Source organism: Venustampulla echinocandica (genome assembly GCF_003357145.1).
Source record: "Venustampulla echinocandica strain BP 5553 chromosome Unknown scaffold_2, whole genome shotgun sequence".
Taxonomy (NCBI): Eukaryota; Fungi; Ascomycota; class Leotiomycetes; order Helotiales; family Pleuroascaceae; genus Venustampulla; species Venustampulla echinocandica.
Window position 1 is genome coordinate 1,012,642 of NW_022474207.1, and position 20,221 is coordinate 1,032,862.

At 48.1% G+C, this 20,221-nt stretch overlaps 7 protein-coding genes across 7 annotated transcripts; 6 read left to right on the forward strand and 1 right to left on the reverse strand.

Annotated features, from left to right (window-relative positions):
* Nucleotides 1-556: 556 nt before the first annotated feature.
* BP5553_04690 (Sphingosine-1-phosphate phosphohydrolase-like protein) lies at nt 557-2,663 on the forward strand (the record flags this gene model as incomplete). The annotated part of the gene is made up of 4 exons (XM_032013313.1): nt 557-680; nt 910-1,126; nt 1,176-2,524; nt 2,575-2,663. The coding sequence occupies 4 exons, from the start codon at nt 557-559 to the stop codon at nt 2,661-2,663; spliced, it is 1,779 nt and encodes a 592-aa protein (XP_031869913.1).
* Nucleotides 2,664-4,588: 1,925 nt separating this feature from the next.
* Nucleotides 4,589-5,144, reverse strand: BP5553_04691 (Peptidyl-prolyl cis-trans isomerase; the record flags this gene model as incomplete). Its single annotated transcript, XM_032013314.1, has 2 exons — nt 4,589-4,999; nt 5,067-5,144. The coding sequence occupies 2 exons, from the start codon at nt 5,142-5,144 to the stop codon at nt 4,589-4,591; spliced, it is 489 nt and encodes a 162-aa protein (XP_031869914.1).
* Nucleotides 5,145-5,782: 638 nt separating this feature from the next.
* BP5553_04692 (putative arrestin protein) lies at nt 5,783-7,095 on the forward strand (the record flags this gene model as incomplete). The annotated part of the gene is made up of 3 exons (XM_032013315.1): nt 5,783-5,860; nt 5,924-6,805; nt 6,853-7,095. The coding sequence occupies 3 exons, from the start codon at nt 5,783-5,785 to the stop codon at nt 7,093-7,095; spliced, it is 1,203 nt and encodes a 400-aa protein (XP_031869915.1).
* A 1,610-nt stretch (nt 7,096-8,705) lies between these two features.
* Nucleotides 8,706-10,064, forward strand: BP5553_04693 (Uncharacterized protein; the record flags this gene model as incomplete). Its single annotated transcript, XM_032013316.1, has 1 exon — nt 8,706-10,064. The coding sequence occupies one exon, from the start codon at nt 8,706-8,708 to the stop codon at nt 10,062-10,064; it is 1,359 nt and encodes a 452-aa protein (XP_031869916.1).
* A 1,009-nt stretch (nt 10,065-11,073) lies between these two features.
* Nucleotides 11,074-13,362, forward strand: BP5553_04694 (Uncharacterized protein; the record flags this gene model as incomplete). The annotated part of the gene is made up of 2 exons (XM_032013317.1): nt 11,074-11,183; nt 11,757-13,362. 2 exons carry the CDS (start codon nt 11,074-11,076, stop codon nt 13,360-13,362), a joined length of 1,716 nt encoding a protein of 571 aa, XP_031869917.1.
* A 1,020-nt stretch (nt 13,363-14,382) lies between these two features.
* BP5553_04695 (uncharacterized protein) lies at nt 14,383-16,606 on the forward strand (the record flags this gene model as incomplete). Its single annotated transcript, XM_032013318.1, has 3 exons — nt 14,383-14,402; nt 14,596-15,548; nt 15,873-16,606. The coding sequence occupies 3 exons, from the start codon at nt 14,383-14,385 to the stop codon at nt 16,604-16,606; spliced, it is 1,707 nt and encodes a 568-aa protein (XP_031869918.1).
* A 2,228-nt stretch (nt 16,607-18,834) lies between these two features.
* BP5553_04696 (Uncharacterized protein) lies at nt 18,835-20,103 on the forward strand (the record flags this gene model as incomplete). The annotated part of the gene is made up of 1 exon (XM_032013319.1): nt 18,835-20,103. One exon carries the CDS (start codon nt 18,835-18,837, stop codon nt 20,101-20,103), a length of 1,269 nt encoding a protein of 422 aa, XP_031869919.1.
* Nucleotides 20,104-20,221: the final 118 nt, after the last annotated feature.

Sequence of the window (20,221 nt, forward strand, 5' to 3'; positions counted from 1 at the left end):
GCAGCGCTGCAAATATCAGGAAGCGGGGAAATATTTCAACTATGCAACCGGAGACCCTCGATTAAGGAATTTGATGGTTCGGATAATTCAAAGGGTGGGCTCTGTCTTGGTTTGTCTTGTGTTGAGAATGCAGATAATCTTCAGGAGGTTTCCGTCATGAAGAGCGAGGAGGGGCCCAGGGAGACAGCTAGACGCTCAGGAGACAAGTAAACAATCCGTTGTCACGGAGACCACCAACACCTCCCTGCCCGCCAAGCTCCGCGCGTTACCCCGTACTCCCTAGCACCGCGCGACAGCGACCATCAAGCTCCGCCACCGACAGCCAACCGAGGCGGATCGACAACGGCTTAGTTTTCATCCTCAATCTCCGTCTCCGTCTCCATCCTACGAACTACCTACTTGTGCTCTCTAGCCTTGAGATCTCAAAGTCCATTGTCTCTCCTTCACATCCATTGGGCTTTTCAATTTCAATTATTCCCCGGCGCCGTCCCCCGCGTGACCGCTGCTATCTATATACCTGCCTATATACTACGTATGCTGCGCGCCGGATGCGTCCATGTTTCCAACGCCGAGCGACTCTGGCCCTGAGCTGGAGAAACCCCCCAATGCCCCGCCATCTACGATAGTGGCCGATAAATCGGATGACGTGCCTGATGCTGGGCTGCGGAGTTTGGATCACTGTAAGCATAGCATTTAGAACTTGCAAGTTTGCGGTTGGGAGACTGGATGGCGCAAAGCCGAGTTGTCGCAGTCGCAATCCCCCGCCATGCGGTCATCATCGCTTGTTTGTAACTCTGGAGGAGCGTTCCTCGGTCTCTACAGAGACTCCCAACGTTGCTTTTTGCTGGGATACTAGTCGAATTGTTGGGGCACTGCAATGTCTGGAAATATGCTGAGTTCGTTCTCTAGACAAGCGCAAGCTTCCTCCCTGGCGATATGCTCTTCGACAGAGTCTACTGCCCTTGATCCGATGGGAGACGCCATATCTGGCATGGATGCAAGACAAGATGAGATCACCGGCCCTCGATTCCTACTTTGCAATTACTGCGAATCTCGGTACCCATACGTCCTTCATGGTTGCGCTTCCCATACTTTTTTGGTGCGGATATACGTCCTTGGGTAGAGGGTAATGAAGTTTCCTGTTCCTGCTCTGGGTTACGGCTGACAAGCCGTAGAATGGTTCATATTCTGGCTTCTGGCGTGTTCTTCACCGGCTTCCTCAAGGACCTTTTCTCTCTACCGCGCCCCCTCTCCCCGCCCCTACAGCGTATTACTATGACAGGGTCGCATTCTCTAGAATACGGCTTCCCTTCTACACATTCAGCAAATGCGGTGTCAGTTGCTGTGTACGCCTTGTTTAGCTTACACTCTCCCGATTGCCAGTTGAAAGCCTCCACAAAGCTTATGCTGGAGGCGCTGAGCTACTCGTATGCGTTCTCGATCGTCCTCGGGCGTCTCTACTGCGGAATGCATGGATTCCTCGATGTTATTGTAGGGAGCATCATTGGAGCTGCGATATCTGCTGTCGAGTGCATCTATGGTCCGAATATTGATAAATGGCTTCACGGTGGCACTTGGGTAGCCCCGGCCACAGTTGCTCTTATTATTATCATCCTGATCCGCATACACCCCGAACCAGCTGATGATTGCCCTTGTTTCGACGATAGCGTTGCTTTCGCTGGAGTTATGATCGGGATTGAATGTGGAGGCTGGCATTATGCATCAGGCGACTGGGCGTGGAACATCCCCGTTCCAGCAACTGTGCCCTTTGACCTCGAACATATGGGTTGGTTAACGGCAATTACGCGCATTGTAGTTGGAGTCCTTGTGATCTTTGCATGGAGGGAAATAATGAAACCGGCGTTGCTCAAATTTTTGCCGCGTCTATTCCGAATCATCGAACAATACGGCTTCATCTTGCCTCGGAAGTTCTTTATGCCCGCTTCCGAATACAAGGACATACCCTCGCGATTAAAAGTTGATAATGTTATGCCGTCGGTTTCGGATCTGCCGACTCTCCTCACATCGATACGGCATCCCGGGCGTGGCCGTTCGGTATCTGTGGGGCCCCAATCTGCTGCTGATGCTTATGAAACTTTGGCATATCGGGAAAAGAGACGAAGAGATAGCTTGACATATCCATCAGGCTCGAGATCTAAATCGCCACCATCTTTGATAGCAGGCCGATCAAATGGCGTGGCAACGTGTGACGACGTTGATAAAGACGGTTCGACCCAGCAGGTATCTGGAATATCATCATCATTGGGCGTCAACACCGCGGGGAATCTTCCGACCCCGCCGCAATCTAGGGTCTCGTCATATGAGCAGATGATGGGCCAAGGTCGTGTTACAGTCACGCCCTCAACGCCCCCACCAGGTGATGAAGATGACAATCCTGATGAGGACCCTATCATTTTTGTTGGGCAGGAGCAGGAGATGGGAGAAAAGGAATTGTTCTCCAGACTAGAGAAACCTCGCGTCAGATATGATGTTGAGGTTGTTACCAAACTTGTTGTCTATACTGGTAAGGAATGCACAATCAGAGCACTATTGAACAAACGCTAATTCGTGTAGGGATTGCTTGGCTGGCTGTTGAAATTAACCCTATAATTTTTGAAATAATCGGCTTAGGAATGGGACAGCATAGTCGCCCGATTCGATAGAACAGGCTACCTTCTTCTTAAGATACAGTATTTTCAAGTGAAGCAGGCTTGTAGGCATGCTATTGGCTTCATTTTCCCGGCTAGGCATGTTCATGAGGAGTTTGGGTCTAATGATAATGGCCGCACAATGCACAATATATATAACTGTTGGTACAGGATGGAATTGGACATGCCTTGAGGGTCAGTCTACCTGCCTTGGGGGTTATTATATAAAGCGGAACCAGGAATATTATAATACTTCGACACTCAGCTTATGTTCAATGTTTTAAGTTAAGGCGTTGCACGAAGGCCCTGTGGACCTTAAGACTCCGGTCGAGAGCTTTAACGACGGCTGGAGCATTCTATCCCTCTAGCTCTGCCCCGTCCACAACCCGGGCCATTCTGTGGGATTTAGTCCGGAGGCGTTTCTAGACGATTAGCTCGAAAAACTTGACCCCTTTATTGGCATTCGATCTATGTCTTACTTTATAGCCACGCACTATATATACTTCCCGTTTGTAACGTGCGAAGCCAGGCGCGGTACTACAGCTCTCGACATTACAGACCGACATAATGCTCATAGTATCACGATAGCAGTAAGGACTGTTGTAGAGCTATTTACCTTGGTAAAGTGCCAAAATGAGCTACATCGGGAAATCCTAGCTTTCTCGCTCTCTCTGGATCACCGGACAGTGAGAATCTAGAGCCACTATCCTATAATCGGCGGGTACAAGGTCAAATACTACCACTATCTGATCCGCGAAGCTTGCTTTGCGCAGCCAGACGGCAAGGAAAAGTAGACAGTATACAAGTTTACTAGGAGTATATACGATAAATAGATGCTGTCTCATAAAGAGAGGACACTTTCGGCTATTAATGACATAGTGCCCTTGCAGCAATCCGAGATGGAGAGCTACCATCCATCAAGCCGTTATACCCCTGCTCCGGTAAAGGAAGCTGAAAGTCAGCCAAGTCGTGTTGTTTCGCAAGACCTGACACCAGATACTTCCCTGCCTCGGACAATTAAGGAGAGAGCACCTAAAGGCAAAAGATAAGTAGCCTGCCTCTAGGACTGCACGAGTCCCAATACGATGTTTGAAGGCCCTTGGGATGTCGATGTATGAAGATGAAGGGCGTTCTTTACATATACTAAGTACTAAGAGCACTAGAGAGCACTGCGAAGACTGGAAAACACTGCAAGGGCTGGAGAATACTGCAAGGACTGGAGAGCACTGTGAGGATCCTTTTTATACTTTTTCGCAACTACCTACTCCGTACAGTAGGTTGAGTTATATCAATAGCAAATATCTCTATTTTGCCTCATATCGCGTCCTACATGAACTTATATCTTTCAATCTCCGCTCTCTTCTTCCACAAAACTACAACACCTAAAATCAAGCTGCGACACGTCGGCCACGATAATAGCGTCGTAATCCATCGCTGGATGTGTTAAATGTCTATCATAGCTATCGCTCTACCTACCTTTTGGGCCGCCTCATTCCGAAGCTCCCCCCATCCCCATCCTTTTCCCCAAGAGCTTCCATACCCAGTGGCGGGCTATAGCCCTCCTCGGTCCGTATCATTCCTAGTCTGCAACAGAAAATACGAGGTAAGATTAGAAACGTGATGAGGGATTGATCAATTAATACGGTGAGTTCAAGCTAAGGATATTAAATTTTCGAAATAGTATAAAATAAACAAGACAGCGACACTTACTCGGACTCGGACTCTCCAACGGCCTTAATGCCGCATCATTTCTGGATGCCATAGCATCACACCTCTTGTCTATTTTCTTAGCCTTATAAGTCAATGCTGTCGGTGGCTATTCTCAACTCGGCCACGATATACGTAGTATATACGACAACGCTACTTGGGTCTTCCATCACATAGCATGCCTTTTTGATATACAAGTTCCATTCAACCTCTATTTGCAACATAGCAGGTTGTCAACCAGCCAAAGGATTCGCATGAATTGTGACCGATTCTATCTTGAGTTCCTCCTTCGGTCTATTCTTCTTATCCACCTCGACACTCTCTATTTTGCTCAATGTCGCCAACCCGTCATCCCCAATCACATGTCCAAATACCGTGTTCTTGCCATCCAGATGCGGTGCCTTATCGAGGCAGATGAAGAACTGGCTTCCATTCGTCGCAGGACCCTTGTTCGCCATGCTGACGATCCCTCGGGCATTATGTCGAAGCGCTGGGCGGATCTCGTCCTCAAAGGGCTCTCCCCAGATTGAGGAGCCGCCTTTTGGTTGTGATGGAGGAGCCCCCGTTTGGACCATAAAATGTGGGATCAGGCGGTGGAAGGCAGAGCCATCATAAAAGCCGGAGGCGCATAGCGCAAGGAAGTTCTGAGGCAATGTTAGATTTTATGATGTTTCAAGGTTTTACTTGGGCTTGCAGAATCATGCAACGTACCTCTGCGGTCTTGGGGACACTCTCGCAGAAGACCTCGATCTTAATGTCACCGAGATTGGTGTGTAGAGTGACGGACATCGTGAAGAGGGACGATTTGCGCCTCCAACATCGTTCGTATGAGATGAGGTCACAGAAGGAGCGCAAGGCTGAGATTCGCACACGGGACGGTCTCTGGGCTGTCAAAGCTTCCCATGTGTGCGCTACTTGCACGCCGTCTCGTGCATTCCTGTTGTAATAAGCTTATTAAACGCGGGGTCTGTGTTTATCGCTTTGACGAGCCGACTAGAGCAACATCGAACGGACATCGACCATCTCGAGATATGCGCTGAACCGCAGAATCAATATCGTCTCTCCACGCGCGCAAAGTTTAATCAAATTCCCATCCGCGAGCTCTGCCGTTCCCCGACGAATTCATTGAGACGGCATCTTTTCCCGACAGTCTACTAGTGGATCATATTTGCAGGTATTACTGTAGTAGCCGCTGCCGTCAACATCCACAGCTGCAGCTGCAGCTGAATGGGAGCCTTGCTTATATGGTGACGACGAGCTCCCTCTTCCTCGACCACGACCTTGCTGCTTGTTCACAGCTCAGGGCTGTTCCCCACGCGCCGCACCCCATATGAACTGTCAATCTAGGAGCCTTTCATATTGCCTGTCAACACCGCCATCATCTGCGCGCAGACCGCGCGGTTGCGCCGTTGTGAGCCCGAGACGACATGGCTGCGTTTGTCAGAGTCTCGGGGCCGCCAAACAGTAACTTCCTTGTGGGATATCCGGGAATATCGGCGAGCCTGGTAAGCCTGCTTGTACTACAATGGCTGACCTGCGTTTGTTTGCTGATATCGTTGTGCGCGCAGCCGAGGATAGAGGGCAAGGTTGAGATTAGACCCCTTACTGGTATCTCTGCGCCCGTCTCGATATCCCTCGTGAGAATATGTTTACAAAGACGAGAAACGATACACCCTTCGGCCGAGTCAATCGCGAAGAAACACTTGGGGACCCCTCGGAGGGAGACCACCGATGTTGTCGGGAAGGAGTTGTTATTGTTCAGATGCCCGTCAGGAAAAGAGTCTGAGAGCGTCGTTTTAATGGACCTGCCATTTGTTTTGTTCATACCGTTTGGAAGAGGGGGGCAAGAGAGTAATCGACGGATACCTCCTGCATCATTACAACTCCCGAGTCGGACGGCGGAGACGTACTATGAGCTGGTAGTGACAGTCCAGCAAGGGCAGGACCAAAAGAAGTTTGCGTTTCCAGTACCTATACAAAGATACGATACCCTGTCGACCTTCGGGATGTATAATCGACCTGAAGCGGCGGAGAAGACGGCAGATCATCTAGTTACGTTGGGCATATCGTTACCGCGATGGTCCTACGGCCCGCTTGATCCAGTGAGCGTCTACATAAAAATATCGCCAAACCCCGACTGGTTAAATAAAGCGAAGAAGATCGTGATACAAAAAATTACAATTGGGATAGAGGAGGAAATAACATATAATCCAGAAGGCGACGAGCCCACGAAAAAGGTCAATCGAATAGCAAAACACACTCAAAATGTTGGGGTTAAGCTACCTGAAGCGGGATACTTTACAAATCTGGGTCTTGTGTTCCCGTCCAAGGAACTGCGAGACGCAGACGGTATTATACGTCGTGGGAAGGCCGGGTTTCCCATGTACTCGGTCAACTCGTTCACCACTTCAGCAACTCTTTATAAAATTGAATTTTTTCTAATAATCAAGGTAATTATTATTTTTACAAACATTAGGTTTTGGCTAATAGCTCGCAGGCACACATGTCTGCAGCGAGAGACATAACCTTACGGCAACCGATCGTGGTCTGTCCGCTTGACCAGCAGGACTGCAAGGAGGAAATGGACGCTATCGAGCAAGCCGCGAAGGATGCTTTTCATGTTGATCCTCATAATCCGATGCTGCCAGCCTGTACGATAATTCGTGCAAATGACAGAGATGCTCTACAGGCTCTGGGATGGGCGATGGTTGGCGGACAGCGAAAAATGGTCATCGAATGATGAGAGGCTATATCCCGGTATTGTTTAAGCTCTCTGTTGATGATGAAGGTGGGCTCTGCGGGTATACGCTATCCTATAAGGAGGGCGACAAAGGGTCTTGAGATTTTAAGATTGACCCAACTGGCACAGCATGGGATCTTGACCACGGGCAAACTATTTCATCCTGATGAAATGCTCAAGACGATAGGTGCAATATGCACATCGAGGGAGCAGAGGTCGATTCCAAGTTTGCACTACAGGGAAGTAAGGCAACATGGCGATGGGGTTGGCGTTCAGAACCGGGGTACAAAGCCTCGGCGAGGTTTATTGAACATGAACGGCGCGTCCAGGAGATGGATGGATATCTTATTTACCTCGTGTCTGCATTTTTACGGAGTTTGGGATGGTATATTTGGAGATGGGGGGACATAACTTTTGCCCTTTGAGCTTACTCTTCATGTGTATATGGTTTATCGTCATGATAGGATGACTGTGTCTTTATAAGAGCGCGTGTAGTTAAGATGGGCTGGGTGGAACTACGGCATCTTTTTGAAACAATAATGAAATGAGAACAAATATGCCTCTGCCATTTTGAGACATCGAGACCCTGATTTGGCCGTTTGAGGCTTGAAAGCCTCGTCGTGTTGAGTGCGCCTTGGAAAAGCCACGAGCTGAAATAAGTCTAAAGCTGAACCCTCGATAAAGCCATTAGCTTGACAGGGCTGAAGGCCGAAACAGTAAAATTATCTCCACCCGTCCAATCGGATAATCCCTTTAGGGCACTCTTGAGAAAGTCTGGATTTGAGGGTTTTACTAAAATGGGGGGAGCTCGGGGGGTAATATCCCGTCTGATTATTTTTGTCCTCTTTTTGATTCTTAAGGTTTGGGATCACAAGATAGGTACCTAGGTACCTAGGTTGTTAAGTAAGTAATGGAGACTTGGCTATATTTAATAGTTGGTGCGCTATTGGTTAGTAAACCAACTAAGTTGCTCGTATATGCATATTATAGGGATGTTTTCCATATTTATCGGACTGCGGATGTGAGAAAATAGCAAGTCAGTAAGCGCTTGGAAATTTGGTTTCAGTTCGAGGTTGTTGGTGTGCTGAGGCTAGCGGCAGGGATTAGTTGCATTGTTACCTAAGGTATTACTGTGTGTATGTTTATTAAGAAGAACGACTATAGGAGGGATGTTTTAAAGGCGTGTAATAAGCCTTGTAGGTGGATTTAATTACTGTCAATTAAAAAGTTGGATGGCGGTTGGGGAGGTGTTGTTGCAAGGAGGAAGAGTTGAGACACGCTCCAGTCGATTGTCGCTTTGCTACAGACACCCCGCGCTAGCGCTGGTTTCAGCGAGATGGAAAGCAACGCAATTAGAAGATTGTTGATGTAAAATAGAAAAGTTCAGGAATGAGTTGCATATGGTGTTATGGAAAATATAGTAAACTTCGATCTTACTGTTTTATTTGGTACGATATTTTGCACGTGAAATTCCCTTCCTCCTCTAGATCGTGTTGTGTGACTCTTTAATAAGTAATTGCGAGCCTGATGCACGAGGCTGGGAACATGTGCAGCCACCACGAAACTTTTATTCCAAACCTGGCAAGTCTTTACACCATTCAACCTCAACGATGGCGGACATAGATGAAGATGCGCCCGTTACCTCGCTGCATTCCCAGTCCTTCGAAGACAACGATCCTAGCGACGAAACCCAAGATTTCCGCTTGCTTGCAGCATTAAACACGAAGTCAGGTCAACTCCCCAAACGAGGGGAAAAGGACTTCGAGCCTCACGGCACCAAGCACCAAGATGGTATTCTCGAGGTTAGCAGACAGGCGATGCACGATGCCTTGTCCTATACAAGAATCCACCCTCCGAAGGGATATATAAGGGGTTTCTACTATGGCGAAGAGGGCTTGAGGAGGGACGACGTTATACCGGAGGGGTGGAGAAAAGGCTTAGATGATGACCACATTGTCGTTGTTGAGTCCTCAAAGGGGCCTCACTTCAGAACTATGGGAAAGTCTTCATTGGGCCAGAAACGGCCAAGTCTATGGTTGCTGCCAGAAGAAGCGCTCTATTTGGTCGAGAGGGGAAACCTTGACTTATGGTGGCCGACACGATCATCACTCACAGCTATAATCGGCGAAGAAGAAAACGAAGATAGCCAAAAGTTGGACGGTGAGGATGAAGTGGATGAAGGGGTACCAATGAGTCTTCAAGCTGCTTATGCGCTTTTGGTGGGCAATGATGGGGAGAGAGGGAAGGTTAGCTTGGAGAGGTATACCGTCTATGCAAACCTCAAGAGAAATGGGTATGTTGTTACGAGAGCGCCAGAATCGGACCCGCAACAGGAAAAGACGCAGGTTGCCAGGCATCGTGGGGGCTCAAGTCCCTTCAATTGGCTCTTTAGCTGGCTTTTTGTCGCATCAGAGGTCAAGCGCCAACCATTTGGGCCATTGGTGAAACCTGGAATGTACCGGTCTTACGACGAGATCTACCGACAAATCGCCATTATTCCGCGACACAAGCCATCAGCTGCACCGGAAAATCCCGCACCGCCGGCAGAAGATCCATATCGTGTAGTTTTCCATCTGTGGAAACCCACGAATATCCCCAACTTTGCCAAAACAAACCCAGGACCGGCTGACTTTCGCATCGCGATTACCGATGCGCGGGCTAGTTTTGTGCCATCATTTACACAGATGGCGTCTTTGCTGGATAGCACACCTTGGGACCCGCCTAGTTCAGATTTGGTTGGCCCGTCCAAGATGTACCAGCGTCTAAGACATGGTTGGCGAAATGTGGTTTTAGCGGTGGTTGATCAAGGAGTTATTAGCTATTTGCGGCTTGGCGAAACCGCCTTTGGAGAAGAGAGATTGTGCGAAAGGTTTGATCAAGGTAGCACTGGTGGCAATAAGCGAGGCGGTGGTGGGCGTGGACGAGGGCGAGGGCGTGGAGGGCGAGGGCGAGGGAGAGGTCGCAGATAGCCACCTAATACATTTTTGCTCGAGTAGTGCCGCGTGTGTCTGGTCTGGGACAGGAAAATCGTGGCTCTGCGTTGGATTTAGATTAACGGGCTTGAGTTATTGTGTCACAAGTTCTAAGACGAGAGCGCTAGAGTTTATGACTCCATAAGAGCACGCTCCTCGCCCTTACGCCTGGCTAGGTTGCGGCTTGGCTTGGGACCTTGGATGGCTCAGAAATCAGGAGTTCAGGAGTAGCGGTTCAGGAGTCGGGGGTTTAGTAGGATCGAGCAGAGTAGAGCAGATAGAATAGGGTAACAGAGGGGCGAGACGGCGAGGGCCAAGGCAGCCGGCAAGCTGCAGCTTGACAAACAGCGAATTACCAAGAGGTGCATTGTGTTCATCTAAATTGAAAATAGCCAGTTCTGCCGTTCTGTGCCTGCGACTCTGCACTCTGCCTGCAACCAACCCGCAAAGCCGTCGGGGCGTGGTGCTTGCTTGGTATTATTATTGGTACTATGGTACTATGGTATTATGGGCACTATGTAGATACTACATCCTCTGCCCAGGTCACCTCATCACTCTAAAAAGTGATTAATGCCGGGCTGTAACCCGCGAATTTGCTTGTTACCCGTTACTTGTCTGGATGCTGGATGAGGAGGATGAATGGGCGCTAGCACTTTTCCCCGTACGGGCACCTGTCTAATAATCAGCACGCTGTTAATTGATTTAATTGACTCGCTTCGACTTGCGAGTCTTGTACGTTCTGCGCTCGCTGCCACTGACTGCGCTGCTGGCTGCTGCTGCTGCGCTTCTTCCCACCGACACATCCCTTCTCGCTCTCCTTCACTCCTTCACTTCTTCCCTCCTTGACTTACTTCTCTCTCTTTTCGCCCTCTCTCTCTCTCTTTCTCTCTCTCTCTACTTACATCCCTCAACACAACACAATCCGCAACCTTCAACCCTCAACTCCCCAACCTACCTACACCTGACAACGCTCCTTTTCCCGGACACCTCGGCGCGTTGCTGATCAATGGACGGCCCACCACCCGAGTCCAGCTCCGGGTCCTTGACCAGCAGGAGTACTGAGAGCATGGAAATCGACGCATTTGACCATCACACCCCCGCTGAACTTAGAAGCCCGTACGTATTCTCCTCATTCATCTATTTTACTTGGTTTGCTTGCTTGCTGGCGTGCAACTGCATTCTGCCTTTTTTTCCCGCAGCACCTACTACTTTTCCTCTACTTGTTCTCAACCAACGCGGCTTTCGCATGTTTGCCAATCGCGCTCTTGGCCCCGGCAAATCAAAGTCGAATATTGCGTGTCTCTGTGTTTCCAATTCCCAACATGTCTCTTTTTTTCCCTCTTCTTCGCGCCCTTGCCACCATACCTGCGCCTTGCATAGCGATGGGCGGCCACACATCCGACGCGCAACGCATAAGCGACCAACTATTCATATTTCTATTCCAATCACTTTTTGTTACACAATACCCGTCGCGCCCTCTCAGTCATTTTCCATGATACCCGCGATGTGTCACTGTCCATGTTTGATTTTTTCCCCCTTTCGCGGGTCGCGTTCCCTTGACACGTGTTGCAAGCCGGACACTGCCACTGCCACTCGCACTCCCACTCACTGCACTTGCTTTTTTGTTACTAAGCTCTAGCTTTGAAACCTCAAGCATCCCGCTAATCAAATTGATTTGGAATTTTGCAGGATTTCCGCCTCCGCTAGGAACACCCCCATTCGTGAGGATCCTGATAAGGGCATTATTGTCGATGCGCCGTCCCTGGAACTTGCCGACTCGTCCGCCATTCTGCTCAACCACGATGAGGACGAGGACGAGGATGTCGTGACGCCTTATCACAAGAGAAAGCGTGCGTCCATTAATTACAACTTAGATGACTTGAGCTTCGACAAGCTTCGAGGCAGTCCAAATGAGGAGCCCCTCCTCAAACGATCAAAGGTGCAGCCAAAGGTCCGCGGCGTTATCATTGGTGTATGGCGCGACTCCAGCGAGTCCGTCGATGAAGAGAAGCACGTGATCTACGGCTTTATTGACATTCACGATCGGCTTCGGACTAGGATTTATGGCATGAATCGAAGAGGTGAAGAACTTATCGGGAATATCCCCATGGGTGCTGGAGGATGCTGGGTCACCTTCCCGCGGATTATTTTTGATGTGCATCTCCAAGGGCTCAGTTCAGCCGAAGTCAAGGAATATGTTAAACTTCGATCGGAGGCCAAGCCGGAGGCCACCACTGAACAGCGCCACGAAGCTGATATGCAGGCCGTTCTCAAAGCTAAGCAGATTGCTGCAGACCAGGCAGCTTCGCCTGGCAGCAAACCAGTCGTCCATCGGCCAACCACCACTGGGCGACAACCGGGGCCTCGCCAATCACTTCCTCGCCAAACTCTGCACAAGACGCCGAGTTTTCAGGCGGTCAATGCCGCAAATATCCAAACCCCCAAGGCTTCACCGTTCAGTGAAGGAAAGCCGCATGGTGTTCTCTTGGGTTATTGGGCAGATTCGGACGAGCCTCGCGTGGAAGATAAACATGCTGTATTTGGGGTTCTTAGCGGCACAGATTGCTTTCGTGTCAAGGTTCAGCGGGTTACGCGAGATGGTCGCTACGTCGATGGCAACTTCCCAGTTGGTGCGGGAGCGCTTTGGCTCCACTACGATAAAGTTGTCTTCGAGTCTCACCTTCTTGGATTGACACGACCAGAAGTTAAGGAATACTGTCGCCTCCGCCAACGAGATCTGGAGCACAGAGAATCGGAAAAGGAGCGCAAGGCGAACGAACTCAAGGCTGTCGAACAAGCCAAGGTAGTCGTTGCTTCAGAAGGTCTGAGCAACGGACACGAATACCAACCTCGGGCCGCCCCCGCAGAAATGGAAACTCGCCATAGTTCTCGAGCGGAGCAAAAGAACCAAGCTCGCCAACAAGCCGAAGCCGAAGCCGCATCGGAGAAGGCTAGGAAGGAAAAGAATCATGCGATGGAAAGACAGCATGAAAAGACTCGCAAGGAGGTTGCTATGGCCGAAGCCGCCATACAAGAGACTGCGCAAATGGAACTGAAGAACAATCTCAAGAAACTCAACAAAGTCTGGATCGCTCAACAAAACGCGACATTCCCAAAGGCGTCAGGCTCCAGCGCCAGCTCTTCGGATGAAGTCAAGTACCATAACGGCATCAAGTACGAGAGAAAGCAGACCGGCCCTTTCCAAGGAAAACTTGTCAGCGCCGCCCAGATATTAACCATCGATGGCGAGGATTACGTCGAGTACAGAGTGTTGACCAAACCGTCCTTTTTCTGATCGGATTATGAGACTGTGGTGCCGAAAGGGTCTGCTCATTTGAGCGAGGTCTAATTCACGAGCTGGCTATCTCTTATTGTTGCACGTGCGTGCATGTAAAACTTAGTGGTGGCCCTTTTGCTTTATTCAACATTGTCTCTTGGCTGGCGTTATTGTATCAATCATTGCATTGCTTAAAGCTTGCTTCCAAAATGGGTCGGTTGTTTGTGTTGGCTTTTATAGCTTAGAATTTGTGAACGAGAGAGATTGAAGCTCGCAAGAAAGCAGAGTCCTCATGTATTAGCAGTAAAGATAGCTCTGCGCTTTATCAGATTTTTAATCTCCTACCCAGGGCTCCTGCTCCTGTTCTTAATAGGCTCCACAACACATGGGAATAGTGAAGTGATCTCAGAGGTGCACAGGCCAGTCCTTGTTCTCTGCCTGATATATGTAATGTTAGAGGGAAATGTTTGTTTAATGGCCTTTATAAATTCACTACTGACACATACAGTTCATCTTGTTTACAAGTCAAGGGCTTGGGTGGCGACGCGCCTTCGGTGTATTACTAAGTGCTATATAGCAATTCACTTGCAAGATCTTTGAGTAGACTACCTCTACTTTGATGCTATCAAAACGTCGTATTTATTGCCCTTCCCCGTGGGAGTTGCTTAAATATTCACCTCTCCTTACCTTTAACCTTGTGGGCTTGAATCCATAAAGTGCCTGTTGAATAGGGCCGGCGCGTTGGCTTTGAATCCTCGAGGTGATTGCCGCGTACATGCGTGTAATATAGTGAGTTGGGCCTTCGCGTAACCTTTTTAAAGGTTGTTTACATCGGCTTTCAACTTCTCTCGTCAACAACCGCCTCTCCAAGAACAAGACGGCCTCACTTCGACTCATCCCACCACAACGCGTCTCATCAGCTTTCAGCCCCCGAGGATCATGCAATCCTAGTACTCCTCAAGCCTTGTCTGCTACTCGCTACTTCTCTATATTTCATGATAAAGCTTTAGAATCTGGTCGTCGTCCGCATATTTCGCTATGGGTCAGGAAAACCAAGTGTGAGTTTCTATCTCTAGTATCGCATCCCTCCTCATCTCCCTCTAGCCTACAGCTTTTGGTATTCCATTCAGGTCGAGAGATGAAGTGGCAGGAGCACCCGGCTGGGCTATTGATAGCGTCACAGATGCTACCTTATCAACTCAGCTTTTCTAAGCTGTGAATGTGTTGATACTAATGCGACGATCTACCCAGTGCCTCTGCTGATATCCCGGCACGACCAAGCCCATCAGATCCATGTCAATCAACTATGTCTCAGAACAATAATGCACCTACCCCCGACAGCAAACAGCACCCCCACATGGGCCCCAGCGAGTCATCATTACTCTCAGAAGCCACCCTTACCGGCGACTCCCCCATCAACGCAGTTGTTGAGAAGAGGGCACGGCGCCGCCACTCGGATCGCGGAGACTCGATCTATGGAGTTGAAGATTCTAACGATGCTGATGGTAGCGGAGAAACCCCCAGGAAGAAGGTCAGGTTTGATGTCAAGGCGGAAGTGGTGAACCCAAAGAAGGCATGGGATAAAGTCACCATAGGCAGCCACATTGACGATCCTCGCATCCCAGTTATAGCGGAGAAGAGCGACAACGGCACCATCTGCATGACAGTGGTCCGAGATAGGACTCTGCCCTTGGATATCCTCCGAGGCTGGAGACGGTTTTCTTCAGAGAATGGAAGTGTCCCTCTTAACAAAATTAAACTGGATCCAAACATCTTCAAAGGCTACGCTGACGCCGAACCATCTGACCCAGAGAAGAAGTATGAACTTATCAAGACATTCCTTGACCCGCCTGAGGGTGCCCACGAGCCCGACATGGAAACCGAAGTCGATGAAACCCCGACAGAGACAGCCCGACCCAACACCAAAGAACCCGAAGTCGCCAAAACCGGACCTGAGGCTACTGAATTACAAGTCGGGGTTTGCAGGATGGACAACCGCATTCCAGTTTATGCATACTTGAGGCAAGAAAATCAGATTTGGTTTCGTGTCCATGAGGAGGAATCAGAGATGAGTCAGGTTCTGTTCTCCGGTACCGCTATTAGGTATGAACAGGTTGAGCTTGACAGCAAGTTCATCAAATCCAATGAGCGCACAACCCGGGCATATATTAGATCGTTGCTCAAGGAGACAGTTAATGGTGAAGGTAAGCGTTGCTTGTTTAGATGCCAGTTAACCATATATTTTGTTCACAGCCAACTCCATATTCTTCCCTTTTCCTAAGGGAACGGACTTCCTAATTTGTCACTATGAGGCGATATAATTATACTTTGAGCAAGTGTCTCAAGTAGTCCAAAAGAGCTGCAGACTAGGATAGTCTAATCAGCCTGCCTGTTTGGAACTTTTAGTTCCCTAAGCGATAAAACTTTGCTTATGTACTACATGGGCTCCGGGTCCTAATAAGGCATCTACTCAATGAAATTAGGAGGTTCAAGGAGATATGGAATATGATGCTAACATGTTGGCCTAGCTGAAACCGAGGAAACTGCAACTAGATATCCAGAGAGATCTCGACGTCGACGACCAGGCTCAACCACAATCCTTGGTGAAGAAGCAGCTGATAACACCATCGGAGACGAGCCATTAACCGACATCCAAGCTCGAGTTAACGAGGTGATCAATAAGGTAGTCAATGACCAGGAAAACTCGGCACGTGAACTCAATAAAGTGCTGGGCGACTACGGGCGGCACTCCGCTCAACAAGCCGACACAATCAAAGAGCAACAAGTTACTATTGAGAGGCAAACACGAACTATCGAATTACTTAGATTGAGACTGGCAGATCTAGAATCAGCTCCCAATCAGCAACCAGAGAACGAAAACGAGCAAACCAACGAGGCTGCTGCTAATCCATTTGCACCACCTCCCGTTGAAAGCCTCAAAGGATTCTGTGTCATTCCTGACGGCAAGGAAAACGCAGGCATGTTAGTGGAGAAGCATGCCCACCATGCCCGCTACAACCGCGCCTATTACAACGAGCGCCTCCTACTGCAGGAACTAAAGATTGTGATCCGGGGCGAAGATAGCGGCGAGACGATCAACATTGACGGAATGGCGAGTAGGTGTTATGTGGAGGCTGATGGAAGCAAGAAGTTGATTGAGCGGCCCCAGGGTTCTAGGTCCTTTCTTGAACTTGAAGGTAGGCATTTTATCAAGTGGGTTAAGAGAGAGCAAATTACACTTGAGGAGTACTGGAAGGTTTAGAGTGTATCAGTTGGTGGCAGTCTTTATGCCTCCAGGAGGCCCGTATACCCGAGGTATGGTGTGGTAGTTGCGCTTTTAGATTGGTTGTCGGTTTTCTGAGAAGTGGCTTCTAGTTAGAGAGGAATATTGGTGCGAATAGCGGACGAACCAAATAGCTAAGAGAATAGAGTGTATCTCGCCATAAACAAACTACCGGTTTAAGAACTTGTTGTGTAGCGTGTGGATAGAATGCTAAGGATTACACTAAATATCTTTAGTATCTAGGTAGTAGAGCTAGGTACCGGCATTGAAGAGCCTAATTGAGGAGAAGTATAATTGTTATGAAAACATTTAACCAGAGCGAGGTGAATGATTACCTAGAGAATGCCTAGATTGGTGAATATTTTAGTAACCTCCAAGAGGTGCTACTAGTAGATACTATGAAGAAAGAGAAGAAGGGGCAAGTGCAGTACTACTTCTACAACGCAGATGGGAAAGATATTCTAATTTCTAGCAAAGAAACCCGATTAAGAAAAAGTTAATAGGGATTTTGATGGAAATGTATACTAGAGCTTGGTATATACTGGCAAGAGGTCGGGAAGCGTTTACCATACTTGGCAATTCGGAAAGACTATCTATCAGGCAAAGGCAAAAGCACATGCTGATGGGAGATATAATAGCAAGCGGGAATGAGAAGGATAGGGGTAACGAGAATCCACAGATAAACGGGGTTTATAAAGTTCAACGTGTTGCCATTTATGATAGAGCTCCACTAGATACCCCGCGAATCTACCAACCAGGGATATTGATCTTAGGTTCCAGCTTGTTATTGACGTTCTGGTTCTTCGGCTGTATCCAGCCTTGTCATGTCTAGAGCCATGCTGAATCTCGGCCACCACCTGGCTTGTCTCCGTAATCTCTAATCGCGGCCAGGTAAGCTGATGTCGCTAAATTTATCAGGTGCTATAACGGGTCAACGCGCGAAGATTTTAACAGCCTGTATTAATTCCCACAATTATATATTCTAAGATTAAATTTCTAAGACGACCTAATACAATTTTATATATATCCTAAATTTAAAGTGTTTTAACGGTTTGGTTGTGGCAATATTTTGAAGTCGGGTCCAGAAATACTTGGTTATATAGTACACGCAAAATACTCAAATAAAATCAGGATAGCTCGATTTGAATGGAATTTGCTAACCACCTAATTATTTGAATGCGACCACAGTAAGGTTACTAGTAAGTAATAACTACCTACCAGGTACCTATTAGTAGGTAAATACACCGGGTGTTAGCAAAGTAGCTAATTACATTGAGACCCCTACCACCCAAATTTTGCTCAACGAAATATCTCTACTTGCTATTTTATAATGGGGAATTATTATAACGATTAATTACCTATATTGTATTGGCTTGACAATTTTCTTAATAAGATAAGTAGTAACGTCCATCCCTGCATAACGGAAAACCCTACGTGCCGGGAAAATTAATAGGTACTTTGACTTTAGGCATCTTAAAATCCGTGCAAAACTAATATCCCTTAAAAGTTCCTGTAGGTTATGTTCTCTGGCCACTCCTGGACACCCAGAACCCTTACCAGTAAAAATTACCTTCGCATCGTCGCCCTCGCGCGTAAATTACAAAGAGTCTCTTCTGAAGGGTTACAGAGTTCCTACACCACAAGTCCACCACCGAGCCCATATCACCCCTGATACTTATAAAGGAGTCTTATCCAAGCTCGAAATCTTCGCCATAAAAGAGGAAATCGTAATTGGCACTATAGCTGCTGTGGCGTGCAGATTTATGCATGATCGCCACGCGGGTCGGTACCTCGGGTGAAGGCGAACGACGATTTTGGTTAGTACGAGATGAACCCGCACGTCCCACAAATATCACGACGTAAGTTACCTAGGCCTGCCTTAAGAAACCCCATTCGAACTAATGAACTGTCGTCCTCGTCCTCGATCGCACGACCGTTGCACAGCCTGCAAGCGGCGAAAAGTTAAGTGTGACGAGAGTGGATCAGGATATAGTCTCTGTTCAAAAAAATCAGTTAACATACAGCTTCCAAGGAAGCCAGGCCTGAGTATCCATTCCATGACTCTCATGCGCGGCTACCCAGAGAGTCCAAAGAGACCCCACATCGCCAATGTTTGGGATTTACATTATATTACTATTGCCCTGGAAACTTCCGATTCGCTTGGTGGGTGTCCTCATTGAATTGCGCTCACTATCAGTTTCTTCAACATGAAGCTTTCCAAGCGCGGTCTAGCGACAGCGTCCAATAAAGGCGGATCACTCCTGTGGGAAGTGACGGCAAACCTCTGGAGCGCTACCAACACCTTAGGCTACGTAAGTCTGGGTATGGCAGAAAATGTCCTTATGCAAGATGAGCTTTTGAAGCATTTTACCGACAATACCGCTCTTCGATCACAAGCTTTTACCTACGGTGACGGTACAACGGGATCAAAACGGTTAAAACTTGCACTTGCACGTTTCCTCAACAGAAATTTCAATCCTCACAGGGAGGTTGAGTCGACTCATATTACCATTACCAACGGCTGCAGCGCGGCTATCGAACATATTGCATGGGCAGTTGGAGATAATGGGGACGGCTTCCTCATTAGCAGGCCTTTCTTTCGCGCCTTCATTCCAACCTTCGGTCTTCGCGTAGATACAAGTGTTGTCCAGGTGCCATGCCATGGTATCGATCCTTTCTGCGTGGATGTGGTCGGACAGTACGAGGCCACGTTACAAGAAGCCAAAGCACAAGGAAAGAACATTGCTGGCATTCTTCTCTGCAACCCGCATAATCCCCTAGGGCACTGTTATCCAAAAGATACATTGGTTCGACTCATGGAATTTTGTCAGAAACATCAACTTCACTTGATCAGCGACGAGGTCTACGCCATGTCGACGTGGACGCAAGACGAGTCACAGGATACGCCTTTTACCTCTTGTCTGTCAATAGATTCGAGAGGCATCATTGATCCATCTCTTATACACGTGGTATGGGGAGTCTCGAAAGATTTCGGATCCAACGGCATTCGAATGGGAAGTATTATTTCCCAGAACAATTCTTTGTTGCATGATGCACTTGTTCCAGCCGCACTGTATAGCATGTGTTCTTCCCTCGCTGATCACGCTTTTGCCAACGTCCTTGAAGACGATACTTGGGTTGATAGCTACCTGGCCAAAAACAGAGCGAAACTCGCAGAGCATTATAAGTTGATTGCATCTTGGGCAAAGGAGCACAATATATGTTATGCAAAGGGATCAAATGCAGGGTTCTTCTTATGGGTTAATCTTGGAGAGGCATACCTTCGGAATCACCCTGAACAAGAGCTGCTGCAAGCTGAGAACCAAGTAATGCAGCTAATGCTTCAACAGAGAGTCTTCATAGCTCCTGGAGAAAGCTTTGGAGCTGAAAGCAGTGGATGGTTTAGGCTTGTCTTTTCAGTTGATAAGATAACTCTCTTAGAGGGGCTTACAAGAATTATCAAGGCTTTGCAATAAGCGACAACATTTTCCTATCATATTTCGTTGTAGTTGTATTCTTATTAAACTGCGTAATTTCTTTATGATTTACGTGGCCGTGAATGAAATATTAGTTGGGGCGATTAATCCTTCCTCG